At 53.6% G+C, this 18,704-nt stretch overlaps 1 protein-coding gene across 2 annotated transcripts in view; it reads left to right on the top strand.

Annotated features, from left to right (window-relative positions):
* Positions 1 to 18,704, top strand: part of MBOAT2 (membrane bound O-acyltransferase domain containing 2) — a 97,799-nt gene that overhangs the window by 28,614 nt on the left and 50,481 nt on the right. For both annotated transcript variants that reach the window (XM_040992787.1, XM_040992788.1), the window contains exon 3: positions 5,952 to 6,029. In XM_040992787.1, coding sequence (XP_040848721.1) covers positions 5,952 to 6,029 — 78 coding nt within the window. The remainder of the gene's footprint in view (positions 1 to 5,951; positions 6,030 to 18,704) is intronic.

Here is an 18,704-nt window from a genome sequence, read left to right as displayed (position 1 = left end):
ATGTATGGTGAGTGTGTGGTGTGTGTGATGTGTGGTGTGCGTGAAATGTGGTGTGTGTGATGTGTGTCTGATGTGCGGTGTGTGTGTGTATCTGTGCAGCTCAGGCCTGCAGCTGCTCCTCCTGGGGATGCCCTTGGCCGTCTCCCAGGTGGGGCCATGTTGCTCTGCCCTGCCAAGGGTTTGCCTGTGACGGTGCAGATGCACCCAGGAAGCTCAGGGGCTCTCAGCCAGGGACTGCTTCTTCCATCTCTCCCTTGGCGGTGTGGAAAGTGTGCAGGACCTGAGTCCCACACAGGCTCCTCTGGGAGCCCCAGGGCCCTCTTGCTTCCTGCCGGTGTCCAGTTTGTGCCGTTGAAGTCTTCTCAGTTCCTACATGCTGCTGTTTGCACCTGTGCCAGTGTCCATATGCGTGGGTGTATGTCGGGTGTGTGTTAACAGGCATAGTCACACTGTGTTCAACCTTTGATCACACACAGAAGTACAGTGATCCCTCAGGCCCGTTGCCCAGCTGCAGCAATGATCTCACGTTCCCGCGTGACCTTACAGTCCTCAGTCTGTGTGCCTCACCATACCTAACCTGGGTACTCAGCACGATGGGATGGGGGCTTGGGGTTCAGGTGGGCCGGCCCCAGGAGGCATGGCTCTTTGGGTGGCCCCTGGAAAGCCCAGCTGAAGTTGGACTGTAGTCAGAGCCTCCTGGAGTGGTGCTAGGAGGAGCTGCTGCCAAACAGGCCAAGGCTGTCCACTTGGGGTCCCCTGAGCAGGAGTGAGGCCCACTGGGTGCCTGGGTCACCTGTCTGCATTCCGAGTTTGGCAAGAAGAAGGATATTTTTTTCTTAAGATTTACTTATTTTTATTGCAAAGTCAGATATACAGAGAGGAGGAAAGAGAGGAAGATCTTTCATCTGATGATTCACTTCCCAAGTGACCACAGTAGCTGGTGCTGAGCTGATTCGAAGCCAGGAGCTCTTCTGGATGTCCCACATGAGTGCAGGGTCCCAAAGGTTTGGGTCATCCTCGGCTACCTTCCCAGGTCACAGGCAGGGAGCTGGATGGGAAGCAGGGCCACTGGGATTAGAACCAACGCCCAGATGGGATCCTGTTGCGTTCAAGGCAAGGACTTTAGCCGCTAGAGCACCACGCTGGGCCCAAGAAATAAGATGTTTAAAAAGATTGAATTATTCCTTCTTTTCTTGAAGGAAAGGCCTTTTTGGGAGCAGTAGCAGATTTCTTGCCCTGGATGTGTGAGTGAACTCTGCTTGGTGGGTTGGTGGGTTGGTGGGTTGGTGGGTTGGTGGGTTGAGCTGGGGTGGATGTTCTCCCTGGCTCAGCGGTGGCGGCCCCAGGGGTCGCATGCGCTGTTCATGACTCAGTCTCCCTGTTGAGTGACATGTGCACAGGCTCTGTGAATACAACAGATAATTGGACTGGCTTCTGCTAGCTTAGGGTTTTGGATGTATGTTTGTTTTTTTAAACTGTCATCTACAAATGTCCTTGAGAATCAGTTTGATTCACGTAAATGTCTTTGATAATAGTGCAGGTAAGAGAACAGGGTTTGGACTCCTCGTCAGACAGGCTCGGCTTCCACCCAGGGCCAAGGCCCGATGGCTGTGCGATGTTGGAATGTTGCCCAGGCTCTCACAGGTGAAATGGAACTGTGAGTGTCCTGGGGCCCAGGAGCCATGCAGGGTGCAGGGGAGCCGTGCAGGGTGCAGGGGAGCCGTGCAGGGTGCAGGAAGACGTCCTCCGTGTCATTGGGGGAGCCAGTGGGAGCAGTGAGATGTACTCGGGGTTGTTGGGGGAGCCATGCAGGGTGCAGGAAGACGTCCTCCGTGCCACTGGGGGAGCCAGCAGGAACAGGGAGAAGTACTCATAGTCACCGGGCTGTCCAGGCTGAGAGTGTCCTGGATCCTGAAGGCTCTGGAACCAGCAGTGTTGGCAGATTTCAGAATTTCTCTGATCTGCACCCATATGAACATAATTCACAGAAACCTGCCCTCACCGGGGTCCTGGATCCGTGGCTTTAGAGTCCTCAGCTTGTTCTGCACCCTGCAGCCTGCAGTTTAGAGCCGTCTTCCCTGGGCTCTCCTATGTGTGTGCAGCGTCGAAGGTGAACTGCTTGTCCCTGAGTCCCACACTAACCCTGCAGGTCCAAGGGACCCTGTGTCGTCTTGTCCTGCTGTGTCCAGGCCGCGACAGTACTGCAGCTCTGAGGACACCCTGTGCCTCTGAGCCTGCTGTGTCCAGGCCACGACGGTGCCGCAGCTCTGAGGACACCCTGTGTCTTGTTGTCCTGCTGTGTCCAGGCCACGACGGTGCTGCAGCTCTGAGGACACCCTGTGCCTCTGAGCCTGCTGTGTCCAGGCCACGACGGTGCTGCAGCTCTGAGGACACCCTGTGCCTCTGAGCCTGCTGTGTCCAGGCCACGACGGTGTCACAGCTCTGAGGACACCCTGTGTCTTGTTGTCCTGCTGTGTCCAGGCCACGATGGTGCCGCAGCTCTGAGGACACCCTGTGCCTCTGAGCCTGCTGTGTCCAGGCCATGACAGTGCTGCAGCTCTGAGGACACCCTGTGCCTCTGAGCCTGCTGTGTCCTGGCCACGACGGTGCCGCAGTTCTGAGGACACCCTGTGTCTTGTCCTGCTGTGTCCAGGCCACGACGGTGCCGCAGCTCTGAGGACACCCTGTGTCTTGTTGTCCTGCTGTGTCCAGGCCACGACGGTGCCGCAGCTCTGAGGACACCCTGTGCCTCTGAGCCTGCTGTGTCCAGGCCATGACAGTGCTGCAGCTCTGAGGACACCCTGTGTCTTGTCCTGCTGTGTCCAGGCCACGACGGTGCTGCAGCTCTGAGGACACCCTGTGCCTCTGAGCCTGCTGTGTCCAGGCCATGACAGTGCTGCAGCTCTGAGGACACCCTGTGTCTTGTTGTCCTGCTGTGTCCAGGCCACGACGGTGCCGCAGCTCTGAGGACACCCTGTGTCTTGTTGTCCTGCTGTGTCCAGGCCACGATGGTGCTGCAGCTCTGAGGACACCCTGTGTCTTGTCCTGCTGTGTCCAGGCCACGACGGTGCCGCAGCTCTGAGGACACCCTGTGTCTTGTTGTCCTGCTGTGTCCGGGCCACGACAGTACTGCAGCTCTGAGGACACCCTGTGCCTCTGAGCCTGCTGTGTCCAGGCCACGACGGTGCTGCAGCTCTGAGGACACCCTGTGTCTTGTCCTGCTATGTCCTGGCCACGACGGTGCTGCAGCTCCGAGGACATCCTGTGTCTTGTTGTCCTGCTGTGTTCTGGCCACGACGGTGCCTTTTAGAAGGCATTTGGCCAGGAGACTGGTGAAGCAGTCAGAGAGCCGTTTCTCAGTCTTCAAAATTCGGGCTGTTTGTGTGTGTGTCTTCTTGTTAGCCAAAAGTAAATTTAAAAAAAACGTATTTCAGGGGCCAGTGCCATGTATAACAGGCTAATTATTCTACCTGAGGTGCCGGCATCCTATTTGGGCGCCAGTTTTAACTCTGGCTATTTCACTTCGAGTCTAAATACCCCTGCTTGTGGCCTGGGAAGACAGCAGATGAGGGCCCAAGGTCTGGGCTCCCTGCACCTGCACGGGAGACCAAGAAGAAGCTCCTGGGTTGAAATCATCTCAGCTCCAGTCATTGTGACCATTTGGAAAGTGAACCAAAAGATAGGAATTACCCCCAAATCCTATGTCACCTGTAGCTGACCAGGCCGAAGCAGGAGCCTAGAACTCAGGCTGAGACGTCCCTGTGGGTGACAGGGATTCAACAGTCCGAGCCAGTGGACAGCGGGCCCAGGGTGCCCCGGAATCAGGACACAGGCACTCCAACAGGCAGCCATTTCAGGTGTATTTTAACATCTGGGCCAACCTCCAGCCCCTGGAGGAGAAATCTTACCCTGCTTTTACTGCTCTGTGAAATTTGAGATAAGTACATTATTTAGAACAAACGGGCTGAAGCGCTGGGGAGAAGCTTTCGAAGTGCTTGAGCAGCATGAAGGATGGTGGTGGCGGTGTGGGCGCTCTGTCCTCTGCCCACCGCTTGAAGAATCAGTCGCGGGCTCAGGTGCCCAGGGCCAGCTCAAGTGTCAAGGTCAGGCAGGACACTCGCTGTACCCTAAGGTCCTTGGCTTCTTCAGCTCTGGTGGGCGTTGAATGAGAAATCTACGTTGAGGTGGGAGGTTGAGTCCCTTACAGTGCTGACAGTGAGTGGCCGCTGTGCCAGGTAGCGTGGTTGTTGTGTGTCGCTGGTTAGTGTTTCATCCTGTGGAGTCCGAGGGGCTGCTGTGTGTTCGAGTTCACTGACACAGGCAGGTGTTACCCTGGATGCAGGCACATTTCTGAGTGGCGCTGTAGCACTGTGCCCAGCAGAGAGGCCAGTGCAGCCAAGACGGTGAACGTGCCTGACCCCAGGGCCAAGGCCATCTATGTGCCAAGCCCGACCCTAGGGCCAAGGCTGCTGTGTGCCGTGCTCGACCCTGGGATGAAGGCCTGCTGTGTACTGTGCTTGACCCCCAGGGCCAAGGCCAGCTGTGTGCAGTCCCCTAAGGTCGCCGAGCTGTCTTTGTGCAGTGCTGGGGAAGCAGGTGCTGCGAGCTGTGAGGCAGCAGGGGCCCTGAGTACCCCAGGTTCAGTGTCACCCTGCAGCCCGCCTGCTCTGTGCTTGTCACTTGTCTGGAATAAGTGCCCTCCCGTGCTCTGCTCTCAGGGTTGCTGGCAGGAGCAGGGCAGGGGCTGCCTCCCGGAAGCTGAGCCTCCCATATCCTGTCTTCAGCTTTGTGTGGAGGGAGGGGGCGGAAGTCTGATTTAGTGCAGACAATGTTCGAGACCCATAGAGAGTTTGTTTATAGCAGACATTTTCTGTGGACTTTTCGAAGACCTTTTCTCCGGTTTCCTATACTTCCTGTCAGCCAGCAGCATGTCAAGTGTGTGTGTGTGTGTGTGTGTGTGTGTGTGTGTGTGTACACATGTGTGGGGGAGTGAGGGAGTGAGAAGAGCCGAGGTAGAGACGGGCCTGGTCTGCCCCATAGTAGAACACGCTGCTTTGACAGGCTTGCCCTGAGGCCTGCTGGGAGCTGAGAGTGTTCCTGAGGGAGGATCCTCCCGCGTCAGCGGTTTCTGTTGTCCTACCAGGATGGAGTTCCGTGAGTTTTACTCTAGGTCCAGGTCCTTACTGAGAGTCCAAGCCGTGCGTCAGGATCTGAAGGTTTCACCCTAAGTTCATGCTACCAAAGCAGAAGGAAATCAGAAGTAAGCACGTGTCCATGTGTGTGCAGCCACCACGCACCGTCACTGGGGTCAGTGACAACCCCCGAGACCCTCACACTGTCATGCTTGAACGCTGTGAAATGAATGAATGGATGCCTTGGCTCTTGATCCCATGTCTGCATGTTAGAATACTGGAAGAGACCATCCGTGCTGGTCAGGATGCTTTAGACACACTGAGGCAGATCACCAGGTGCCTGGGTTTTGCCTAGCCATAGGGTCCTGAGGACAGGCAGATTCGCAGGTGCTCAGTGCTGTTGCCGTTCTGTAAGAAGTGTTGGAGTGAAAAAGGCAGTGCACAGAGCTGGCACTAGGAGAGAGTCAGAGAAGAGCTGACCTTGTTTCAGGGACTGTTCTGGAATCAGCTGTTGTTGCTCCTGCTCAGGTCATTGTAAAGAAGCTGTGGTGTCCGAGCCGCATGGCGCTTGCCGCTTCCCTGTACCCAGGAGACCTGGGATGCCGGTGCATGAAGTGCGACTTCCAGGGTTTTGTTTGTCCAGCTCTTTTGGGTCCTGTAACACAGGACTACTCTGATCCAGGGTGTCCCCCAGCACTCAGGACTCCAGAGGTTTTGGTCCTTAGGGCTGTTGTGGGTGCTACGTGCTGTTGGGCCTCAGTGGGTAGAAGCCAGTGCTGGAGACAGGTGTCACCTCTAACCGTCTCCTTCTGTTTGCAGGTATGCCTTACACTTCCTGGTACAAAGTGGAGTCTCCTACTGCATCATGATCATCATCGGCGTGGAAAGCATGCACAAGTGAGTCGTCACCCATGAATAACGCATTTCACTTTGGAAGCTGCGGGCCGACACAGAACTCCAGGCCCTGAGAGTCACTCTGAATTGTGGTCATTTCCAAAGAATTGCTGTGAAGGTTGACTAAGCAGGGTCGTACAGCCTCAGCAGTGTTGGCCTCATAGCCAGATGGTTTTCCATGTTCTGGCCAGATGGTAACGCATGGTGTTTGGTAACATTGTGTCTCCTCACCGTCACAGGCTGGTGGCACTGTCTGAGCTATAACAAATATCAGTGTTTCCAGGTATTTCCATGTTTCAAATGCCCCTTGTCAGGCAGAATTTCCTCCAATTAAGAGCCGTTGGTTGGGGACCAGCGGTGTGGTGTTAATGGGTAAAGCTACCTCCTGTATTGTTGGCATCCAGAAGGTTGGCATACAGAAGGTTCAAGTCATGGCTGCTCCACTCTGATCCAGCTCCCTGGCGATGAGCCTGGGAAGATGACCCGGGTGCTTGGGCCTCTCGAACCCACGTGGGAGACCCAGAAGAAGCTCCAGGCTCCTGATCAGCCCAGATCCTGCTATAAGGCCACTTGGGGAGTGAACCAGAGGATGGAAGATCTCTCTCTGTGGGTCTGCCTAGCCCTCTCCCACCATGTAACTTTGCCTTCCAAATAAATAAATTTATTATTTTTTACTAGAAGCACCACAGGGTGAGTCTGTAGATGACAGTGTGGAGAGATGTAGTGAAACAGCAGAGTTTGGGCAGAGTTGGGAGGTCAGTTTAGAAGGTCAGGCACCACTCGGATCTGAACAGTAAGGAAGGTGGAGACATTGTTGAGGAGTCTGGGGTGGGGCAGGGGCTGCTGTGTGATTAGAGTGTGTCTCAGCCCTGCAGTAGGGCTTCACTCTGCAACAAACACCAGTGCATGCCTGTTGAGCTAGCGTTCTCTTGAAGAGAAGACTTTATGGGAACTGTGTGGCCAGGGGGGTCTGCAGCAGGAGCTGTGGAGCCGAGCCAGAGTGACGTGGGAGTGGAGCTGCGTAAAGACACTCCCTGGGAACCCAGGGCCAGCAGTGCCCTTGGGTCCTGCTGGGTTGCCATCGTGTCTGAGAGGAGCGTCACAGCAGGTGCAGCCCCGATCTCAATTCTGAATGCACGGGATGCACCTGTGCCAGGAGTCATTCCTATAGCTCAGACTTGCTTACTCTGCTTACATTCTGCTCAGTGCCTTCTGCATTTGGCCTCTTTGGCCACTCCCCTGTGCCTAGGAGTCCCCTCTGACTAAGGTTTCCTGTGGCTCGGGCGTCCCCTCTGGCTAAGGCGTCCTCTGTGGTTCTCTCCTCGGTCCTCTTCTGCTGACACTGCCCTGCTGGTTTCGTCTTGCTTCTACCAGTGAGCACGTGTAAGCTCTTGGTGTTCGGTCTCAGCTTTTTATCAGACGAGGAGGAATACATGGAAGGTGTTTCAGGCGATACAGGTGCCAGGTCCCAGCAGCATTTCCCAAGAGCTGCCTGTGTTTCTTCTGGGCCTCAGAAGGGCATGTCATCAGTTCACTGAAAGTGTGTTTGCCGTCTAGTGAACGGGACTTGTTGGGCTTTTCTGGAAGGAAGAGGCAGGCTCTGAGGTTTCACTTTAGTCCCGCGCCATTCTCAGTGTGGAAGCTGCTGGCTACAGGTGCCTGTGGAGCTTGAAATGAACTACAGTTGAAAATCAGTTCCTTAGGCCAGTTGCATTTCCAGTGCTCAGTGGGCACATCAGCCAGTGTGAATGGAGAGCACTTCTGTCACCTGGGCTGTTTTGGAGCCTCATGATGGTACAAGGCACAGACCCATAGCGTGTGCGTGGCTGTGGGCGGTGCTCTGACCGTGGTACAAGGCACAGACCCATAGCATGTGCGTGACTGTGGGCGGTGCTCTGAGCTGGGTCCAGCAGGCAGCCTCTGCCTGCGGAGCTGCAGGCGTGTGGAGCAGCGTTTCTATGTTAGGTTAGAGTGCTGATTGCTGGTGCTGGCGAGTCGCCACAGGTGCATGGCTCACTTGGAGAGTTTGTGTTGTCATTTTTTTTAAAATCTCTTCTCTTTCAGCGTGTGGCCTTACGTGTCCTCTGTTTCACTTAAGAAATTTCACCCAAGTATGTTTCATAGGATTTTGAGTGCCCCTTGTATATGTGTATGTATAAATATGATGCTGTGTGTATGCTTTAGTCAGCTTTACATGGTCTGTGTCATGTTTGAGGGTCTTCACAAAGTTTATGGAAAATGCACTCAATGATAAACTGTGTGGATTTCAGATCAGAATAAAATTGTAACTGAGATTGGCTGGAACTTTTGGAAAGTTTCCTGTTTCTTTGAACAGCCAGGATTTGTCTTTTTTATTTATTTATTTATTTTTTTTATGGAAGGATAATTTTTACAGAGGGAGAGATCTTCCATCTCCTGGTTCACTCCCTAGATGGCCACAGTGGCCAGAGCTGAGCTGAGCTGAGCTGAAGCCAGGAGCTTCCTCCAAGTCTCCCAGTTGAGTACAGCAGCCCAGGGACTCCAGCCGTCTTCTGCTGCTTTCCTAGGCTATGAGCAGCAGAAAGCTGAATTGCAAGTAGAGCAGCCAGGGTATGAATTGGCATCCACATGGCATGCCAAATGTTAGCAGGTGGAGGATTAGCTCACTTCACCACTGCACAGACCCCTGGGTTTTAGGTCTTTAAAAATGATGGTTTGGACTTCTCTGAGTACTGTTTTAACACTCCTGACTTTCTCTTTCTTGGACTCCTCATGAGATGTTCATAACGTCATGTTACAAAGTGTAGGTTACCATGTTAGCGTGGTCATAGTGAGCATTAACATGCTGTCTCTCCCTGAAGCAAATTGATGCATAAATTAAGGTTCTTTAAAATACGTTTCAGTTTTATAGCACCTGGTAGTTAGCACTCAGACGCATGCTGTGTTATAATCTGACCTGTCTAGGTAAGTGACCTTTAAACTTTTCACCTAGAATTCAGTGCTATTTTAAAAAGGCTTTGTGGTTATTGTGGGGCTGAAACTGGAAAACTCAGAGATGAGGGAACATTTGGGGGCAGAGGATCCTGCGTGTCGGGCTCTTGCAGAAACCGTGGTCTGGATCGTGGATGAACAACATGTGCGTGTTCCTCCCAGCCGTGGGGGCTGGACACGCTGTGGCTGGGTCCCTCAGCCTCCTCGCTCTTCTCACCTGGAGGCAGCAGGAGGCAGCTCTTCAGAAGGGTGCTGAACACACTCATGGGGGCGCTACCCGGTGACCGAGTGGTCGTGGGGCTGGGACATGTGGTCTGCACTGCTTCGTAGGCCGTTCATGCTCCTTCGTTAACATCACTTCGTTAACAGCACTCGGCTCTCACCAGGTTCGCCCAGCACTCCCAGCGGTCTGACTTTGCAGTACCCATGGCCTCTGTCACAGTCGTGCTCCTGTCATAGTGCAGGGCCGGCCCAGGCTGGGTACGGGCACATGAGCCTGGCTCGGCTGTGGGAGAACTTTCCTGATAGATGCAGGTGACAGCCTGGGTGTGACCAGCTTGTTCACTCCCGCCCAGCATTCCGGAGGAGAGTGGGAAGCAGAAGGCCATTTTTGCCACCAGCTTCACCACTGTGGTGTGAGGTGAAGGTTTCCAGGTGGCACTTGTAAGCTTTGCTCAAGCCCGGATGGTGGAGATGAGCCACCACGGGTAGTTTTGCAGAAGCCTTGGGAAGGTAGTTGAAGGTTAGCTGTCCACTTGGCTTACAGCTTTTGGGTCAAAGGGAAATGAAGCGATGTCAGAACTTGATGACTAACAGAGTGAAAAGTATTCTGTTCAAAGAAATATAATAGAGAAGTAGAGCCATGGGCCATGAGAACGACACACGAAATACTAGGAATGGAATATTCCTGTGTTTCCAAAGCGAACAATCTAGAAGTAGGACTTGAGAAATCCATTTGCAGCAGCACAGAAACGAGTAACCTGCTTAGGAATGGATTTGCAGGAGAGTTGTGGAGGCCACTGCACTGGGGGAAAGGAGAGGACCGAGCGTGGGTAAGGGCTGTTCAGATGGCCACTCCTCCCTGCTGGTGTGCTGGGTCTCCTGCAGTCCCTACCTGAATCCCAGCAGGGCAGGGTCTCTTAGGAGTTGTTGGGTGAGTCCTGAAATGTAAATAGAAATGCAGAGGACTTGGGTTAACCCCAGAAGAGGCTGGAGGATTTTATAACTTCACCATAAACTTAGGATTGTCAGGATGAGCATCTGCTGGTGCAGGAATAAATGTGTGACTCACCTGAGCCAACCGCCGTCCAGTAGAGCTGGCGGAGTGCCTGGGCATGCACTGGCGGAGTGCCTGGGCATGCACTGGGGGACGGGATGATCGTCTCAACGGGCAGTGCTGCCACAGGTGAATTTGCAGGTGACTCAAATCCTGAACCTTTAACTAAACCTCAGAACACATGAGCGTTAAGTCAAAGCAGAGATGAATATGTGAGAGCAAAACCTTCACCGACTATGGGAGCAAGCGTGGGAGAAGGTACTTGACGTTGGGTTAGGAAAACATGTGGACAGGTAATAAAAGGAAGCTGGAGGCTGGGACTTCACTAACAAAGATTCCATCTTCAGGAGAGACACGTCAGGATGAGAAGACGAGCCATGTGGTGGGGCCGAAGTGTTTGCAAAGTGCTATCTGATTTTGGAGTATGTTGAGAGCACAGAACTCTGAACCACATATCAAGAAAATACATCACCCATTTAAGAAAGTGGTAAAAGATTTAAGCCGACACCCTACTGTGGAAGATACGTAAAAGTGGCACAAACAAGTGAGCGTCATTAATCATTAGGGGAATGCATACCAGAACCTGGTGAGATTCTACTTCCCATCCTTACAAGACTGTTTGTGCCTCCTGTGGGTGATAAGGTGGAGCAGGTGGGGCTGGTACCCACTGTTGGTGGGCTGTGAGTGGGTGGGGCTGGCCCCTGTTGTTGGTGGGCTGTGAAGCAGGGCCATGCTGAGGAATGGTGTTTGCCAGTTTCTTAGTTAAATATATACTCAACATGTAGACTAGCCATTCTAGAGAAGTGTGGAACTGCACATGGGTCCTTGCCTGCTGACACTTCAGCAGTGTTACGTCCTTGGAACTGGACACAACCCAGAGTGTCAGCTGCTGAGTCACTGGTGGGACATCCACACTGAGCCACACTGCTGAGCCATAGGAGATAACGTGGCCCTCGCCAGGGGACAGCGCTGAGGGAGAGGAGCCAGGCCCAGGCTGCGCTCCAGTACAGTCTCATTTATTTGAAGGAAAGACGAGATCGTAGTGACAGAAGGGAAATTGGTGGCCGTTCAGGGCTGCGGGGGAGTGCAATGGCTGAGCAGGGACATTATGGGATGTTACAGAAATTGGAAAGGAAAGAGCCTCTGCAGGTCCAGCTCTGGGGGTTCAGGGTCAAGGCCCTGGTGAGAGCTTCCTGGCAGAGATGTGCGGGAGAAAGTGGTGACTGCACCCATCAGGAATTCAGAGAGCCTGGGCCCCACAGTGCCAGCCGAGGGCATGGGACCCACAAGGGTGCCAGTCAAGGGTGTGGCGCCCTTCTGAGGCCATTCCTCTCCCGCTCCAGTGCCAGGATAGCCAGCTCTCAGGGAAATGCAGACAGAAATCACAGTGAGGTTTACCTCACCCCAGTTAGAATAGCTGTCAATTAAAAATCACAAAACAGTAAATGCTTGCAAGAGTGGAGAAAAGGTACCCAGTCCACTTGGTGCGACTGTAAACTGGAGCAGCCATTGTGGAAGTCGAGATGCGTCAGAGCTCTGAAGATACATCTACCGTATGACTCAGCCATCCTGCTCCTGAGAATTGACCTGAACGAAATGAAATCAGCACATAAGAGAGCTGGTTGTGCCCCCATGTTTATTACAACTGAATTTACAGTAGCGAAGATATGAAACCAACCTAGATGTCTACCAGCAGATGTCTGATAAAGCAAAGGTGGTATCTACGTAGTACAGAATACTACTAAGCCATACAAAAGAACAGAATCTTTTGCAACAAAATGCATGCAACGGGAAACCATCATGCTTAATGAAATAAATCTCTCTCAAGAAGACAAATATTGGCTCCTTCATGATGTCTCGGTGGCTAAATCCTCACCTTACTGGTATTGCCACATGGGTGCTGTTTTGTGTTTTGGATACTCCACTTCCCATCCAGCTCTCTGCTTGTGGCCTGGGAAAGCTGTAGAGTACAGCCCAAAGCCTTGGGACCCTACAGCTATGTGGGAGACCTGGAAGAAGCTCCTGTTGTTGGGCCGGCTCAGTTCCAGTGTTGAGGTTGCTTAGAGCGAGAAAGAGAGGACAAAGATTTTAATCTCTGTATCTCTTTCTCTCTGTAAATTTGTCTTTTCAATAAAGAAAAGTAAGTTTGTTTGTTTTTTTAAGACAAATATCCTGGGCCCGGCGCGGTGGCGCAAGTGGTTAAAGGTCCTCGCCTTGCACGCCCGGGATCCCATATGGGCGCTGGTTCTAATCCCGGCAGCCCCGCTTCCCTTCCAGCTCCCTGCCTGTGGCCTGGGAAAGCAGTCGAGGACGGCCCAAAGCTTTGGGAACCTGCACCCGCGTGGGAGACCCGGAAGAGGCTCCTGGCTTCGGATCGGCATAGTATCGGCTTGGGGAGCGAATCATCAGACAGAAGAACTTCCTCTCTGTCTCTCCTCTCTGTATATCCGCCTTTCCAATGAAAAAATAATAAAAATAAATCTTTAAAAAAAAAAAGACAAATATCCTATGTTTTCCCTAATACGTGCCAGCTAATACAGAACAGTGAAGGTACAGGAAGACCGTGGCTACTTTGGGGTAGGAATGTTTAGCCCACGCTCACACGCCAGTGAAGATGTGGTCTTTGAGTATTCTAGTTCATGGCAGATTGAGCCTGTGAGTGTAGAGGGGTTAGCATCATGACTCTGCAGATGCTGTCAAAGGGAGGAGGTGCGGGGGCCTGCAGGGCACCAAGGGGCATGATTGCCTTCTTGGACCTGTACCTGTGGGATTCATGAAGTCTGTTCTCTTTATATGACTTTTAAAAGGGGTGGGGGAGAAAAAGGAAATCAAGGCGTTGTGTTCCAGACTTCCAAGATGCTTGTATCTGGGGAAAGGGGAGAGATGAGGAGAAAAGCCACACCCAGCCTCCCAACCATCCCAGGGTCCCCAACATGGGGCCTGCTGCGAGGGCTCTGCTCAAGTGGTTTTGATAGTTCGGCTGCAGGTTTTTAGTTACCTGCAGCACCAGCCTGCTGCCCATCCGCCTGTCCCAGGTGCCTTTCTCCCTGTTTTGCTCCTTCTCACTCTGCCTCACCCGTGTCTTCTGTCCTCAGTGTTTCCTGGTCATGCCATTGCAGCTGGAGAAGCATATGACTATGTTGGTAATGTTTTGCCCTCAGAGCCTGGGGGTTCTGTGCCAGCAGTCAGGCCATGCCTGTTTGCATCCTTGAGTGTGGGCACACTAGGAGATGATGTGTTGTCAAATGTTTACCGGTAAACGAATGGATGGTAACGCGGCTTCAGCTTGGCACGGTGGCAACCCCTGTCCCACAGCTCTCCAGAGCTCTGGCCTGTGTGGCTGCACCTGCTGTCTTCTGTGATCCCTGAGTTGCCCCTCTCAGGTCAACCCCATGTCCGTGGCAGTCTTCCCGTGGCCACCTCTGCACCCTGAGCAACGTCCCAACCTTGCTCCTCACGCTGGAAGCATCTGCTGCTGGGCTGGGCAGCCGTCCATGCAGTTCCCAGGGAAGCCGGAGGGGAGTGATGGGGGAGTGGGGAGGGCTGAGTGCCCAGCGCCTCTGCCCAGCTCAGAGAAGGGGGAGGAGGACTGGAGTGTGGGTCGGCCGAGCCAGGACGAGGAGTGCTCTCCGCGCTTGAATGGGCTTTTGTGAGGGATGTGGGAGCCCACGTGCCCTTTGTGGTTGCCGCTTTTGTCTTGTAACTTACCTGTGGGCAGAACTTTCTCTGCATTCCAAAGCATGGTTTCAGATGTTTGGAACAGGGCACACACAGTATAAATGACAGGAATGTGGGGTGGAAAAGCCTGCTGACCTGGGGGAGCGAGGCAGAAGCGTCTTCCCTGCGTGGTAACCTGGGCAGTTGTCAGCAGAACAAGGAGCCTGAGGAAAAGCTGTGGGAGACACACACAGTGACATGCGTGCCACAAGAGCGGCTGGGCAGCCGTGGCAGAACTCGCATCGTGTGGCTCCCCGCCCACTGGAACAAGCTATTACTGTGTGCCCTGGCCTCTCTGACACGCGGTCAAGACAGAGTCCTTGCCCTCTGAGCCACGGCTGGGTTGGGAACATACAGTGTTCATTCATGCATCAAGTGTTTGCTGCCCTGCTGAAGATGCAGGCTGCCCGGTCCAGCGAGGCTGCCGGTCACATGGGAGGGAGAGGAGGCGGGGAGAATGACGTGTGGAATGGGAACGCCCACGCCGCTGTGCATCAGTCAAAAGAGACGGCCGGAAACAGGTGTTTGGTGTGAAATAGAACTACAGATAATTATTTTATGATGTTAGGAAAATAGTAAGAAAACATTTTCATCAGACATTGAAGGTTCTGTGTAAATTCCTGGCTTTCCACATGGCCGGCCGGCTTCTGTGCTTGGTTCATTAGGAGCATTGGATATATAAAGTGCTTGTAAAAATTCATAACAAATAGAATTAAAAGGTAAGTTTATTTCATTGCAGAAATTGTTGAAACTCATGCATACAGTGAGGGAGTGTCTTCATAAAGTTCATGGAAAATGGGTAATATGGAAAACCTAGTTGCGGATTTCAGGGTGGGCTGTTGGGGGTACCAGAATAAGCTTTTCTTTAAGTTCCATTTCCCATGAACTTTGAAGTCCAGTCTTTCATGGATTCACAGAAGGTGCTGAGAAGTGTGGGTGACATGCTGCCCACAGCTGTTCTTTTTTTGTTCCAGCCACTTGGGGGGGTTATTTTGGCCCGAGGTACTGTGGGGTCCCCACGGGCTTGCTGACCCTGTGAACTGCAGCTCCCCCAGCAGACAGTGTCATTGGCTGGGAGGCCGTGGTCACCTCCTACCCCACGTGGAGCTTACACATGACAGCACTCAGCAGCTCGGTGGCCCGCCCCATTGGTGAACGGGGTGTGGGGCTGTTACTCTTGGGCCTGTCCCAGTCATTGTCTTGGGTTGGGTGTCCGTTGCTGGGCTGGGGACGTGAAGTGGTGTTAGAGGCAGTCCCAGCCAGTGTGGCCTTAATCTCACTTTTCCATGACTCAGAAAAACACAAAGTGCTGGGCTCTGTCTTCACCTTTTTATCAGAAATGTCATTGGAGCTGCTCAGTGGCAGCCGAGCATTTCAGTTTGCTGAGCTGTGGTTAGCAGCATGGCTGGTGCTCTGGGGGTGGAGCTTAGCTTCCCTGAGAACAGCCCTGGAGTCCTGGGTAGGTGATGCAGGGCAGCCGGAAGAGGGCAGCCGGAAGGGGGCAGCCGGAAGGGGGCAGCCGGTAGGGGGCAGCTGGAAGAGGGCAGCTGGAAGGGGCAGGGACTTCCACGCTGTCTGCAGGCCGAAGCTTGCGTGGGGTGGGATCCAAGCCTTTGCAGTTTCGTTGCACCAGGTGGAGCTGAAGGTTACACATGAGTTTGTGCACGGTCAGCAGGTGCAGTTGAGAGGAGGGGTTGCAGATCCCTGTTTTGTAGTTTTCTCCATCAGAACGTACACGATGGCGAATATCTTGACAAACTGTAGCCTCTGAATTTGTAGTCTGAATCGACCTGGTCTTCATCCGTGGGATGATGGTGAAAATGCGATATTTACTATCCTAATGTCAATTGACTAAAAATGTAATTTAAAATTTTTAGTCCACATAGAGAGAGAAGTTCTGACTTCCTCTTGCTGATTGGTGGCTTGTTCACCAGTCCTTCTTGATTATTGTGGAAGGAAAGACCAGGAGACCAGAGGAGATCCCCTAGGACCTGAAGAACAGCCAGCCTGGGGCCGAGGTGGCACAGCAGGACGCTGTGGGGGTGTGTCCTGCTCCGGGACGCCGAGCTTTCAGAGCCCGTGGAGGAGGCCAGCGATGAGTCGCCCCACTGCCTTGGGAGAGGGTGGCTGGGGTCCTAGGAGGGTCCTGCAAGGCTGGTTGGGAGTGGCCCGTGGCTGGAAGAGAGTCAGGGGAGAAAGCTGCTCCTTGGAGCGCGTGCAAAGCCTTGCCTGTGGCTCAGTCATCCTTAGCTGTTAGAGCTTGAAACAGTTCAGAAAGCAAAAGATTGCAAATATATTTCTAAGCTACTTTAGGTTTCAAGGCTTAGAATGCTAAAAGGTTTGGTCTCAAGAATTAATATGAATGTATTATTCCATAATGGGAAATATTCAATGCAGTGTCATTCATTATTTAATGTAGTAAAAAAAAAAAAGGGGGAAGAAGAAAAAAAAGTCTGAAAATAAAATGGTTCTGTTCTGTTGGGTTGAGTGTGTTGATCAAGCTGTCTTTGGGTTCAAGTCCTGGCTCCTGCCAATATGCATCCTGGGAGGAGGCAGGTCAGGATTCCAGTGCCTGGGGCCTTGCCGCTTCCGTGTGGGGGCGGGGGACCCTGGATCGAGTTCTGGGCTCCTGGCTTTGAGCTGGTCCAGTCCTGCTGCTGTGGCCACTTGGAGATGGAGCCAGTGGATTGGAGGTCTGTCACATCAGGACAGAACCATGTCATTCACGGTTCCCATTCCTCCAGAACCGGACGCCTTTCCCACTGCTCCTGGCGTCTGGGACGCCTTTCCCACTGCTCCTGGCGTCTGGGACGCCTTTCCCACTGCTCCCTGGCGTCTGGGACGCCTTTCCCATTGCTCCCTGGAGTCTGGGACGCCTTTCCCACTGCTCCCTGGAGTCTGGGACGCCTTTCCCACTGCTCCCTGGCGTCTGGGACGCCTTTCCCACTGCTCCCTGGCATCTGGGACGCCTTTCCCATTGCTCCCTGGAGTCTGGGACGCCTTTCCCACTGCTCCCTGGAGTCTGGGACGCCTTTCCCACTGCTCCCTGGAGTCTGGGACGCCTTTCCCACTGCTCCCTGGAGTCTGGGACGTCCCTGTCTAACTGGACACACTCCCATTCGCATTTCACCTTGGAGTCTCTTTCTGCTTTTGGATCTGAGGTCTTTCACATCTTACTTAAATTGTATTATTTTCTTAGATCTCTGCTTACTACAGTTTTTTCTCTAGATATACTCGAAGAACTCAGGCATGGCTTCCTTGATCTGGGGGGCTTAGAGACCCCAAGGAAATGCATTGTTCGTTCACCAGTGAGGTGGAGAAAAGCACCCAGTAGGGGCTGGAAGGTTCCCTTTTGGCCCTTGGCAGACGCTGATGGCTTGAGACTACGGGGTTTTCCTGAGCACATCCCGTTTGTTCACTGGTGAGTGTGTGCCCCGTGGGCTATCCCAGGATAGTGTGTACCGTGAGTCACTCGCTCTGCTTCCTGACAGTCAGCCCAGACACTTATGTGCCAGGGGCAGAGGAAGCACCGAACATGTGTCAGAGGCCCAGCACGTTGTTGGCCCAGAGTGCACACCCGGATGTGCCCGATGACAGCACCTGCATCTTCACCCAAGAACACGTCACGTGGGCGTGATTGGCTCTGCAGGATGATGTCTTAATTAGGAAACAGCCAGTGTGAGCTGTGTCCACCCTCCATGGGTGGAACAGAGTGGTGCTGGCACCTGCAGCAGGGGCTTTTCGTTTCGTTGCGATGTTCACCTCTGCTGCCTCTTACGTATTTCCCCAAATAGTGGGACTGACAAATTACAAGTTAAAAGAAGTGCTCATGAAGTTTAGGGATTGCAAAGGCAGAAGTTCTAGAAGACAGTGGGCAGCTTCCACTGCTGCCAGTAGCTGACTGTGATAACATGGACACTTGTTAGGTGCCACCCTGGGATGCAGTGTCAGCTGCTCCGGAAAGGCATTCCTGCCTGACTCCAGCCCAGCCTGGGGCTGCAGGGCCGCTATCCCTACTCCCCAAGGAGTCCCAGAGGCCCCTGCCGTAGCCGCTGCGTGCCCAGGCCCCAGGTGCCCCGCCGCCAGCCACAGCTCTTCCAGAGGCCCCTGCCGTAGCCGCTGCGTGCCCAGGCCCCAGGTGCCCCGCCGCCAGCCACAGCTCTTCCAGAGGCCCCTGCCATAGCCGCTGCGTGCCCAGGCCCCAGGTGCCCCGCCGCCAGCCACAGCTCTTCCAGAGGCCCCTGCCGTAGCCGCTGCGTGCCCAGGCCCCAGGTGCCCCGCCGCCAGCCACAGCTCTTCCAGAGGCCCCTGCCGTAGCCGCTGCGTGCCCAGGCCCCAGGTGCCCCGCCGCCAGCCACAGCTCTTCCAGAGGCCCCTGCCGTAGCCGCCGCGTGCCCAGGCCCCAGGTGCCCCGCCGCCAGCCACAGCTCTTCCAGCATTTCCTGCGTGTGTATTGGTTTCTCAAAGAGGGATTGTCAGTGGCTTCTTTTATTGTGAGGATGTCTTCCATCATCAGTCTGTATGCAAATAACGTACATGAACAGCAAGTGCAAGCTCTGAATTCTAAGTCCTGGGCCAGTTTCTTGGTTATCTGGTTCGATTTAATGTGTCCTGTAAAATTCAAACATCCTGGATAAATCAGTGCTTTGCAGCCGTTTCTCTTGGCCCTGATCCTAAGAGAACACACTGGAGCTGCTAATAGCACATTCTCATTT

Source organism: Ochotona curzoniae, unplaced genomic scaffold, assembly GCF_017591425.1.
Source record: "Ochotona curzoniae isolate NIBS_2020 unplaced genomic scaffold, NIBS_Ocur_1.0 contig_883, whole genome shotgun sequence".
Taxonomy (NCBI): Eukaryota; Metazoa; Chordata; class Mammalia; order Lagomorpha; family Ochotonidae; genus Ochotona; species Ochotona curzoniae.
This window is presented reverse-complemented; position numbering and strand designations above follow the sequence as displayed.